Source organism: Malania oleifera, chromosome 10, assembly GCF_029873635.1.
Source record: "Malania oleifera isolate guangnan ecotype guangnan chromosome 10, ASM2987363v1, whole genome shotgun sequence".
In the NCBI taxonomy this organism is placed as follows: Eukaryota; Viridiplantae; Streptophyta; class Magnoliopsida; order Santalales; family Ximeniaceae; genus Malania; species Malania oleifera.
In genome coordinates this window covers 41,998,330-42,011,040 of record NC_080426.1, presented here as the reverse complement: position 1 = coordinate 42,011,040, position 12,711 = coordinate 41,998,330, and the positions used below count along the sequence as shown (strand labels likewise).

The 12,711-nt window shown below is 33.1% G+C and overlaps 1 protein-coding gene across 6 annotated transcripts; it reads left to right on the top strand.

Moving 5' to 3' along the window:
* The first annotated feature begins 887 nt into the window (after positions 1-887).
* Positions 888-7,691, top strand: LOC131165910 (B3 domain-containing transcription factor VRN1-like). Of its 6 annotated transcripts, XM_058124072.1 has the most exons (8): positions 913-1,046; positions 1,126-1,248; positions 1,370-1,457; positions 2,103-2,370; positions 2,765-2,877; positions 4,009-4,645; positions 6,789-6,976; positions 7,146-7,691. In XM_058124072.1, the coding sequence occupies exons 5-8, from the start codon at positions 2,770-2,772 to the stop codon at positions 7,431-7,433; spliced, it is 1,221 nt and encodes a 406-aa protein (XP_057980055.1). In that variant the 5' UTR covers positions 913-1,046; positions 1,126-1,248; positions 1,370-1,457; positions 2,103-2,370; positions 2,765-2,769; the 3' UTR covers positions 7,434-7,691. The 6 variants fall into 6 exon arrangements, with proteins under 6 accessions (XP_057980052.1, XP_057980051.1, XP_057980055.1 ...); XM_058124071.1 differs by lacking the exon at positions 1,370-1,457; XM_058124069.1 differs by lacking the exons at positions 1,370-1,457; positions 2,103-2,370 and having other exon boundaries at positions 888-1,040.
* Positions 7,692-12,711: the final 5,020 nt, after the last annotated feature.

Sequence of the window (12,711 nt, the reverse complement as noted above, 5' to 3'; positions counted from 1 at the left end):
GAGAAAATATAGGAGAAAAAAAGATTCTTTCTTATTTTTCTTTCCTTTCTTTAAATTTTTCAAATAAAATTCTTAATCCAAACAAATCTTATAAGTGCCTATTTGAAAGGAGTTGGTTTTTATATATATGGGTTATATACGTTAAAACAAGAAATAGTCGGACCATATATATATATAGTCTTCACCATGCTCACATTAATGTAACTTTAAAAAATCAATGAAAAATATAATAATTATAACTTAATAAAGCATTCTTAATAAATTGTGTGTACACTTTGACCCCCCCTAGCCATAATTCCTAGATCCATCATTGTCTTTTTTCAAAAGCTGGTATTACAAATTAGTTCTATTTTCTAAAAATTTGACTTCTATAGCCGATAATACAAGTTAGCTATTTTTCAAAACAACAGTTTTCTTTTATCAATCAGCATCAGCATCATCATCATCATAATATTTTCTTCAAAACTTAGGGTTCTAAGGTCAACCATTTTTAGAGCAATAGACTTATTGAAAGTCTTTTAATTTCTCTCTTATTTTTTTTTTCTTTTAATATTTGAACGCAACACTTACGTAATTATGATAACCATTTTGTGAATGAGCTCATTACGAGTGTTGAAAGGTTGATTATCACCGGGATGATTGACTAATTATTTTTTCATATGCACAAATATACTTCAGAATCAATTTTTCTAATTTTTGTAAGCTTTTGAATAATTTTTATTTTTATTTTTTAAAAAATATGATGGTGACTCTGTTTTAAATACTTTCACCCCTTTTATTAAAGATTCAAAAATCCTCTTTCGCGGACCGTCAACCTGACGTGGACGCACCCTGGCCTTCTCACAACAACCGCACTAGAATTAAATGCATAAGGGAGTTTGACCATCACCGACTCACGTCTGACGTCCCGCCATGCGCTTCGATTTCTCCGATGCAGCCTCATCACTGCATTGTGCTTTCGTACAAACGTACGACAACCACCATACTACCTCCACTGAAAATTACCATCACCGCTGAACCTAGATCTTCACACCAATGACGTTCGAGTCTCTCTCTCTCTCTTTCTCTCTCTGGGAACCCTTTATTACTCTGAGATCTGCTCTGATCTCTTTTATTCATTTGCAGATTGATGAAGATCCACTACTCTCCACCATTATCGTGTGCTCTTCCTGCTATGAGAGCCTAGTTTCCATAATCCCATTTTTATGAACCTCCCATATCAACATAAGGCTCAATAATCTTCTTCTGGTGAGCTCTCGGGGTCTCTTCCCCTCTTCTTTTCTAATCTAGTTCGAATGTGTCTGAAGGTTTCTTGAGTCTGATTTGGTTTCTTATTCAAGATCTTAAATTGTAACCTATATTATTCTAGATTTTGATCTCTGTATTGCTCATAACCTCTTCGAAGTTCAATGTGCTTCACAACCATCGCCTAGAACTTAAGACTTCACATTGGCGAGGTTTGATTCTCTATTAGACTTGTGCTTGGTTGTATGTGTGTATGTGCGTGCGTGCGTGCGCGTGTGTGGGTGTGTTAGTCGGGCAACGGTTGTGTTCTGATGCTTGTTTGTAAATTCGTGAACAAAAGGACTTCTCGATCTAGTCATGAGGTTTGAGTCTATGATTTTTGAAGTTAATCCTAGTTAAACCAGAGAAATAAATGCTTGTCGATTAGGAGAGGCTATAGATGGTAATACCTTTTTGATTCTGCTGACAAAGTCTTGGCAAGAATTTTATATAAGGGGGCCAACATGCAAATAGGTGTAAAATAACTCACATCCCGAAGTCTTATTTTTTTTTTTTGGAATTAGGACGAGGAAGTTGGACTTGAGACTTGTTTTGAATCTTCCATGATTAAAAAACTCATCAAAATCCCTCATGAAATCAAATCAAAAGGTGCCCTAGCACCTATGGAAAAGGCCAATCATAAACCCTTGGGACCTGGAGATCGATTAGGTAATACACCTATTTATACCTCTTTGAAATCATACCAGCAACGATTCTAAGGTTACAAATGGTAAATTCAAAATATTAAATTTTTTTTTTTTTTTTTTATTATATAAGAACTTTAACCACCAACAAGTCATTCGGACCTCCTGGTACAGCACCAAGCCTACAGATCAACGTCCTCCGCCCCCAGGTCTAGCTGATCATGGGCAAAGTCTGGAATGCGGACACGACTTTCGTGCATCAGTTGGACGTTCGGCCGACTCGCCCCCCAAGACACATTTCCATTATCATCAATGGTCCCTAACTCACAGAGAAGTCTCACCATTCACAGTCCCCATGGGCTCATAGAGCGAACTCTCACCATCGACGGTTCTCATTGGCTTACATAGTAAACTCTCACCATTTACAGGATCCGCTGACTTTGTGAGTGTATTTACCTAGAATTAAATCGCTGTTTCTTCTTACGTGTTGATGTCTTTCCATCGCGCCATGCCCTTAATAGAAAATATTTCAAAACATTAAAATCTAATAATAAATGAGAATGTTTCATAACACTAGAGTTCCAGCTATTATAAAACTTTATAATACACTGAATCACAGTGTTAATGCCGAAGCTTCCTTCCTGCTTCACCAAGGAATACGCTATTATTATTGTGATTTTGCTTCGTACTTTGGAACTATTTCAATTGCAATTACTCACCTTTAACCGGCATTCTGTGTTGATTCAATTAAATTTTACTCGGTATTGTAACTTCATTTAAATCCAAATCAGTCAATCGGAATTAACACGCCATCACAACTCTGTTTACCCGCGCAGAATCAATGCCTCCTCCCAGCTGCAGAGATGGCGACCGGTCAAATTTACCGGCTGGGGAAACATTCAACTTTTTTAAGATCATCCTTCCTGCTAACGTTCGAGATGGAAAACTTGTAAGCTATTTTCCTTTCTCTTTTATTTTTAGATGCAGTGTTCTTCATTTTTTCCCCTCTAGATCTTTTAGGAAACCTTTTTTAATGTTTGAAGCTATTGCATAATGGGTTAGACAGCTAATTTATCGAGAATTTATTTTCCCTAACAAAAAAATCGAGTTTTAGAATTGATTCGGAGTAGCTGGTTGCTGTTTCTATGCTTTTATGTTTATATTCAAAATTAGTTTTGCTGTTAATGAATGTAGGAATAATTTGTCATATATTTAATATTCAAATCGATAAAATAAGATTTTAATATCTGTGTGTATGTATATGTGTATGTCTTGTATGCATGTATGTTGTATATCTATATACAAATTACTATATTTCCATATATAAATTACAAATATTCTTTTTATACATTATAATTTTTAATTAAAACAGAAATAATTAACAGCAAAACCTAAACAAAAATTTACTACTTTTCCTATTGTTAAAATTTTTTTGAAAATAATATATATATATATATATATATATATATATATATATTTGTGTATTTCGAAATTGGGTGTGGTAGTAAGCTTTTATTTCCCTTCCAAAAGGGTGCTGGGCTTGACCTCTCCTTCCCCTGCATTCCACAAAATATTTTATAAGGAACCGGGTCAACCCAGCCAATCCATCGAGCTGCCTGGTATTGGTTGGGTCGATCCGGGTCTACCTGTTTCATGACATCATCCGGACCGAAAATTTGGCTGGTCTACTCTGGGTTTTGTAATTAGGCCTCTACAAGCTTTGTGGCTATTAAAAATGATATGAATCTTGCCAGCTTCAGTGTACTCCATGGATTGCTATAAAATTTATTCTGGAGCTATTTCACACAAATTATAGGTGACGTCTTATTCAGTGACATATGAAGTGATTAGGTTGATATCTTCCTTAACCTCTTCCAGGCATTTTTGCATGGCTGTGAGGTTCAAGTCCAAAACTTGCCAAAGTATCTATCCTCTGCCTAAGTAAAACAAAGGGAATTAGGGCTAAACATTACTACAATGTTGTTGTTACAGTCCATTAGTTAAGCTTATATGACTGCATGCTCACACTTGCTTGTATTTTCCATCAATTTTATCTAAATAACTTGTTTTTCCTTTTCAGCGGTTGCCACCAAAGTTTGTTAGGGAGTATGGAAAGAAACTTTCAAACTCTGTACTCGTCAAGGTTCCAAATGGCTCTATTTGGAAAGTGGAACTGATGAAATGTGATGGTGGGGTTTGGTTACAAAATGGTTGGCGAGAATTCTCCGAGTATTACTCTATAAGTCAAGGACATTTACTAATATTCAAATATGATGGGTTTTCCCATTTTCTTGTAATTATTTGTGATATGACAGCTTCAGAAATAGAGTATCCATTCAGTGAAATTGGGAGAATGGTTGAGAATGATGATTCTGTTGAAATCCTGGGTGAATTTCCAATGTGCCAGAAAAGTCACTGTGAAGAATCCATTTTTGTTGGGAAGTTGAAAGCGCCTAAAGTAGAGGAAATTGAAGATGATTCATCTGTTGAAATCCTAGAAGATTTCCCCACATGGCAGAAAAAAATGGGAAAACAGCCATCACGATTTCCCTGTTCTCGGGTGGTAAAAACTGAACCTCCTAGTGAAACTGAGAATGCTTCTGCTCTTCGAAATCCAGTTATGAACTTTCAACAGAAAGATCTTCAAGCTAACGGGACGAAACTGGCCGGGTCAAAGAGAGACTTGGATGGGCATCAAGTCATGCAAGATTTGGCAGGTAGTATTTTTCAATATATTTTTGGTAAATAACTAATTCATTAACTGGAAAGATCAGTAAATCTAGAAAGTTAGAAGCTAAAAGCATAATGACTCCAGCCTATGCTCTGCCACTGCATATACATTAATGAATATATGAAAAGTTTTAAGAGTTATAAACATCTCCAAATCTGATTATATTGTCTTCTAAAATGGCTTTGACAATCATCAAGACCCCTATGATTTCATTTTGAAAGATATGGCGATTTTTTACCCCAACCAAATAAGATAAATGGGAGTCTTCACTCTGTAGCTAAGAGATTGGAGCTCTAGGCTTATGATTAACCCAATTAGTCCCATTCTTCCAACCTCCAACACTTCTATTTGATTAGCCTTAAATGCTTTGGTAAAAAAAATAGCTAACATTTGAAAAAACAAATGAATGTGTTCTGATTGATGCTTGCATAGAAACACTGAAATAGGAAGCAATCAAGTAAGTACCAACCATTGTTCCTGTGTCTGTAACCTTCGCCTCGTGTCTAGCTGAAGAAAGAGGTTGTGGCTTGGAATCTGAAATAAAGGACTGCAAGGGTCAGTGGAAAGGCTGTCTAGAAAAACTTCCAACCCTGAGGATGCTGTCTTTATTTGCATTGTGCAAAAGGAGGGTGTTAACAGTGTCAATTCTCTTCCTAGTTTGAATTTGTCACAATAATTGTGTTCCATTAAAACAATGTAACACTTTCATCCTTGTGCAAGCTAGACTCTTGTATTATTCCATCCCCATATCTATGTACAATTGAGCCAAATGGAAGCCAACTATTGTACCATAGAAAGATGCTTCTCCCATTCTGAATTTGATACTTTACTTGCAATCTTACCTGTTGTTTTTCTTTAAGAAAATGCATCAAGTCCTTGCTACAAAAATAACTGATGCTCCAAATGTTTATGTTCTGTTTCTGATGAGGTAGGTGTGCATCCATTGTACTAAAAGACTAGCAGCCTTTGTAATAAGCATGCATAAGCTTTTGGCAATGGCAACCCTATTCCATGCATCTTGACCTGTGTCACCAAAACGTCCTTCTGCTGATTTGAACAAATACTGCCCTAATTCACTAAACACAAGTTTTAAGTCTTCAAATGCTTCTAATAAGGTTGGTGAGCGTTCATTAATCCCAGAGTAGGAGCCTTTGTGTTATTATAAACTTTCTCCGCTGAAGATAGGGTACAAGAAACTGTTTGGATTCTGAATTAGGCACTAGGTTATGTTAACACCCTTCAGAAAATAGGACATGAATGTGACAGGAATAAGAAAAAGAAGAACATAGACAGTAAGAGTGAGAATGCGCAGCAGAGGAGGAAAGTTATGACACCTAGCCAAAGCAATGTAAAACTAAAATATATTATTGTTGGAGTGAATTTAGCATAAGAGCTTTACATCATCTTTGCTAGCCTGTTTATAGAGATTATAAAGAACTTTCGCTGCATTTGAGGGCATGAATTTCAAACCTTGGATTTGCATTTAGGTGAATTGGGACAAATTTGAATACAATTTTATATTGCATCTTATCCAAATTCAAGGCCTCTACATACATAGGGTTAATTCTAACTTACTGCTTAGTTTGAAAAGAACTCTTTAAAAGATACACAAGAATAAGAAGATAAGGATTAAATAAGATTATATTAATTAATGCATCCCGCATGATTGTGATCATGATCATGCATTGGTGGTACAACCTTTTTGTAATAAGCATGCATAAAATTTTGACAATGGTGGCTTAGTTCCTTAGATGATGCATCTAGCCTTTTAAAACCCAAGTGAAGGATAACTACCAATGGAGAACGTTAGATGTTTATGTTGTAGCCTAATTTTTTTTTAACGTGGGAAATTATTGTAATTTTTGAAATTCAATTAATTTAGGTTTAATATATGTATTTTAAATGCATTCAGATTATTTTATAGTTTTCTGTTTTAGTTGAATTGTTCGGTAATTATATGTTAGTTGTATGCATAAATAGTGTCATTGAAATCGACAACAGATATCCAGATTCAACCAAGAAAACCTTTGCAGAAGTCTTCGTTTAGTTTGTACAAAATGTTTATAATTTTGTTATTTGGATTCAAGAGATCCAAAGGCACTGTTGCATTATTTTGTGGGTTTTTACAGGTAGACATAAGTATTTTAAAGAGGGAGACAATGGAAGTAGAGACATGGAGTGTAGATTCCCCCAAGCAAAGTATCCAGAAGGGAGCGGGCCAGCTACTGTCATTGAAGAACTCACAGCCCTCCAAGCAGAAAGCCCCTCCCATATAGTTACAATGCGACCATCTTATGTTGGTAGTAAATGTTCGTTGGTAAGCTCATGGCAGAAATCCTAGTATCATGGCACTTACGATATCTAGATTAAAGGAGACAAATGAGTTGCTTTGAGAATAGAATATTCAATTTTCCTTTTTGTTGTGCTATTGGTTGAATCTTTGTGGGTTCAAGAACTAAAACCCTTTCCCCTTTATCATTTTGCAGCGTATACCATTGAGCCGTGTCAAGGGTGTTTTTACCAGAAAGTGTGGGGAAGTAACTCTTCAGGTTTCGGATGGGAGAACTTGGTCAATCCATTACACTGTTGGACCACGTGGAGCACAATTCAGTTCTGGTTGGAAGACATTTGTGCTAGATAATCACTTGAAAGTTGGTGATATTTGCGTGTTCGAACAGATCAAGGGCCTTGATGATTCACTGAAGGTTGTCATGTTTCGAGCTTGTGAAGATGGCGCAAACTGTTTCCCAGCCGTGCAGAAGTTGGAAATTTGAATCTGAGTAAATGCTCCATTTTTGTGGTTAATGAGTCTGATCGCTAGAAATAGACCTTTGAATTTCACCCCATTTTGAATCAGAGTTTGGTGGTGAATCTGTCTTCTGCTCCTTTCGGCTCATTTTGAATCAGAGTAAATGCTCTGTGGTAGTAGTTTTTCTAAGCAAATTAAGTTGTTTTTGTGTTTTTCGTTTTGGCAATGATACAATGCCTCCACAGTTCCTCACCATGCAATGAAACTATACATTACGAGACTACCGTAAGCACTGATTAATTGTTTATTACGTAATTTAAAGACGTTATTATCCAGATAAAAATCTAAATTCAAAATTAGCTCGACTCCTAATAAAAATTAATAACAATTAATTATTCTTAGTGAATAATCATTTTACTAAATGCATAAATTTTAGGGAGTGTTTAAATGTAAAACACTAAATTCAAATATAATTTTATGAACCATTTCTAAATTCAACTTGAATTAGTCCCTGAATATAAAATTTGAACTATTTTAATTATTTGGTATCTCTAAAATCTGAATGTGTGTTGCTTTTCTATTATAACCTTCTCAATGCTTTGAGACTATAAATATTTGATAAAATTAATAAGTAATCACATAAGCTAAAGTTTTTAATTACCATAAATAATATTTTCTTCTCATATATTTAATTAATAATTATAAATAAAATAAAATAATTTATATTTTATAAATATAAAATTTTTATTTTAATTTTAACCACTTGGATATTGAGTTTTTTGTTTCTCATTTTTACTTTTTTTTCATAAAGGATACAGTTTTAAAAAAAAAAAAAAAACCTCTAAATTTGAATCAAGACATCTTTCCTTTGTTAGAGGAATTTTCAAAAATTCAAAATTTCTATCAAACGCTCTAATTTTCTAACTGATTCATTATTTAATGAACCAATTCAACATAACTTCTATCGAGAGGTCATTCATATCAAACAAATACCTCTCTTTCTTTCTCTCTCTCTCTCTCTCTCTGCATGCACATGTCCACAAGAGTAATAAGTAGTATACACTTACCCTCCCAGATTCGTTTTCGCCCCTAAACTCCTGAATTTACCCTCCATTTGGAATTGTTGGGTCAATTTCAAGGGACGCAGGATTAGTCACATGGATCATAAAACGGACACGTGGATACCCGGTGCGTAATAAAAAAAAAAAAAAAGTAGTATACACTTAATCCAAAATAGTAGTGGTCCTTTACGGCCTTAAAACTCTACAAACACATGACATTTAATATCAAAGCTATCTTGAGATATTATCATGTGAGTGAGTCTTACATAAAGATATGTGACACTTTAATGAGGGCATAAAAAATGAGCAGACTCACAGTTTCATATCATAAGAAAATCTAGAGTTATATACAAAGATGGTTCGACATCAACTATGTGAGACACCTATTATAAAATAAAATTGTGAAGTTAGTGTATCAAAAGAGACAATAATTCACTAGAATTAGGACGATGCCGTTACATTAAGTGGGGATTCAAGTTGTGAGAACACTCATTTGCCAAGTATTAGACATCATTGCACAAGTTTATTCTGTTAAAGTAGGTGGGATTTTTTTTTTTTTTGTATATTTTATCAAAATAAATAGATAATTAGAATCTCACCACATACATAAAATTAAATTTTTATCAATTTATTTGATACATATATATATATATATATATATATATATATATATATTGTTTTCCATCTTACTTTTCAAGATAATAACCAAATGTGGATGAGTATTTTGACCGAATAACCAAAGTAGAGATTGACGAGTCCTTTTTACCTCCCTTTGACTGTTACTTATTATTTAAGAATTTTTTCTTTTTTTTTGTTTTTGTTTTTGGTCATTTTCTACTATACCGTGTGATTCATGATAGTCTAAAACGGTAAAGTTGGGTCTAACAGGGATTTTGATCTCGTTCACAAAAATTGAGGTGACTGCATTGAGTGATTTATGACAGTTCAAAAGTGATAGAAAGAAGTCTGATAGTGATTTTGATCTCAAATATACAAATCAAGATAAAATCTTTATCATTTAGGGTTTTCTACTCTCTTTTTGCTAATTCTAACTACATCAGATGATCTCAAGTAGTTAGAAATAGTAAGAAGAGATATCAGAATGATTTTGGTCTCAAGCATGCAAATCTAGGTAAAATTCATGTCATTTCTATCTTTTTAGTTGATATCTTGTCAATTATGACTGCACTGGGTGATTTAGAGTAATATGAAATGGGGGAAAAAAAAAAGTTTAACAATGATTTTAACTCTAGACACAAAAATCAAGGCAAAAGTTTGTCATTTCGAGCTTTTCTGATATCCGTCTATCGATTCTGATTGTATCAGGTGATTTGTAACAATTCCAAATGACAAGAAAGCGTTCAAAAGTGATTTTACCCTTTCGGGGTGATCCGAAACAACTCAAAATACTAAGAAGAGGTCAAACTATAATTTTGACTTTTTGGATGAAAATTGAGGTGAAATTTTGACCTATTGTAATTTTCGGACATTTTTAGACACTTTTGAAATTTTCAATCATTTTTTATGGACCCTACATACTCTTTTCTTTATTTTAATAAAATTAAAAATTTTCAAAAAAAATAATAATACAATAATATAATATAAATTATTAAAAAATATAATATTAAAATATTTAAAATAAATTAATTTATAGCACTAAAATGAGTATCTAATATTTTATTTAATTAATGCTCAAGATGTACCTAATATTTTCTTGATTACTAGATCCTTGCAATAAGCAAAATAAGTTTAAGGTTGGGAATGCATCATTTGGTTAATTGAATAATCACTGAATAAGCGAACTAAAATTTCAATTTGTCAAAAAATTTGAATCGAAATATGTGACCTCCTTGCCTCGCTACTTAAGAATCTAGAGGTAATCTTTGGATGTTGTCGTGGTTAGGAAGATTACCAAGATCAGGTTTATGGGTGGATTCTAGCAAACTGAAATTGGACCATTTTAAATGGTTATCTGATCGCAAAATTTAGTTAATAGGTTTATAAACCAATATATAAGAGTTAACTAAACCAAATTGTAGGGCTTAATTTTCAAATTTAAAACCCTACAAACTAATATTTGTCGTGACATCCCAAAGCGAGGGTCCTGGGGCTACGAGAGAATGCGATATATGTTATTGAAAATTTTGATTTGGAGTCACCACTAACACATTATTTGTCTAAGTGTGGTTAGAACAACTAATTACTACTCATTTGATTCGTCACTAAGCTATACCTAAACCAAAGAACTAGTAATCTTGGTCTACTTTTATTAGAATCAGGATTAGAAGTTCAGTTATGTGAGGTGAAGGTATTCGCACCCCCTACACACTCGTTTGACAAATAGTACCTAATTAATCATGAATTATCTCCCAAATTGAATTTAATAAACTTTAATTAACTCATTTTGAAATAAACAAACAAAATAAATAAATAAATATTGAATAAATTAGTAGGAAGTTAAAAATCTCAGTGTGATTTAAGAATGTCTAATAAAACCTTCAAACGAGTGGATCTTGTTAGATAAACCCCTCCTCAGGGCTAATACAAGTGAAGTCTAAAATATTTCATTGTCTTTTTTTAAATCATAGGTACCCACCCAGGCCAAGAAATTGAATAAAAAAAAAAAAAATCAGGGAATTGGGAACCAAAGAGTTTTTAGAAGTATCTCAATTTATCCAACATTTATAAAAAAGTTTCTAAGATTTTTCAATGAGACACTTGTGCGAGAACCTACTTCCCAAAGAAAAAATGAAATGATAACAAAAAGAATGATTGGGAGCATCAGGCTATAATTGTATTTGGGAAGGAGAATTTATCTGAATTGTATTTCAAATTGTCACATGCATTTAAAAGATCATTGTTTGAACAATATTTTAGAATCTTTTTTGATCAAGTAATTCTATTTGAGAAAATAAAATGACAAAAAAAGGACATATTTTTTATTATATTTTATCTATATATTAGATACAATTAAAAATGAAAAGGTGTTATAACATAACTAAAATTTAAGAAAATAAAAATTTAATTATACATAAAATTAAATTTTTTTCACTTTATTTAATACATATATATTATTTTCCATCTTAGTTCTCATGATAATAACTTAATGTCGATAACTATTTTGACCGAATAACCAAAGTAGAGATTGACAAGCCGTTTTTACTTCCCTTTGACTGTTACTTGTTATTTAAGAATTTTCTTCTTTTTTTTTTGTCATTTTTTTACTATACCTAGTGATCAGTTTAAAATTGTAAGGTGGGGGTCTAATAACAATTTTAACCTCATTCACAAAAATTAAGGTTAAACCTCTATCATTTTGGGTTCTTCTTTTCCACTCTTTTTTGTCAATTCTAACTATACTAAGTGATTGATGACATTTCTAAAGTGATAGGAAGATGTCGTGTAGTGATTTTGTCCTCAAACATGCAAATCGAGATAAAACCTTTGCCATTTAGGGTTTTCTACTCTCTTTTTGCAAATCCTAACTACATCAAATGATCCGGAGCATTTTGAAATTGAAAAAAGAGATATCACAATGATTTTGGCCTTGAGCATGCAACTAAAGGTAAAAGTCATGTCGTTTCTATCATTTTAGTTGACATTTTGCCAATTCTGGCTGCGTTGGGTGATTTGGAGTAATTTGAAATGGGAAAAAAAATTTAACAATGATTTTAACTTTAGATACAAAAATCAAAGCAAAAGCCTATCATTTCGGGCTTTTTTGATCTTTGTCTACCCATTTTGACTATATCGGGTGATTTGCAACAGTTGCAAATGATAAGAAAGTAATCAAAAGTGATTTTACCCTTTTACACAAAAAATCAAGGAAAAAGATCTATCATTTTTTACTTTTTGTTTAACTTTTTGCCAAATTTGATTATTCAAGGTGACCTGGAACAACTCAAAATAGTAAGAAGAGGTCAAACTATAATTTTGACTTTTTGTGGTGAAACCAACTCAGTTTACAAAAAGGACTACCTTTTAAATGAGATTTGGTTGTGGAGTCATTGGTAGGGTGTAGGTCAACTTATTTTACGAGGAAATTGGATTGAGTAACGATAACATTGGCTGTAAAATGACTAGGATTATGAAAAGGACTATCCTCGACATAAGACTTGGCCAGCAATGGAGTCATTAGTAGTAGAGAGTAAGCCAACTTAGTTTATAAGGCGACTAAATCATTAGAGTAGGCCGCGAAGACATTGGCTGTAAACCAAATCGTTTTACGGAAATGGCTACCTT

Coding starts and splice junctions, on each gene's coding strand:
- LOC131165910 (XM_058124069.1), top strand. CDS start 2,770: ATGCCTCCTCCCAGCTGCAGAGATGGCGACCGGTCAAATTTACCGGCT. Junction 2,878..4,008: donor ACGTTCGAGATGGAAAACTT/GTAAGCTATTTT, acceptor TTTCCTTTTCAG/CGGTTGCCACCAAAGTTTGT. Junction 4,646..6,788: donor AGTCATGCAAGATTTGGCAG/GTAGTATTTTTC, acceptor GGGTTTTTACAG/GTAGACATAAGTATTTTAAA.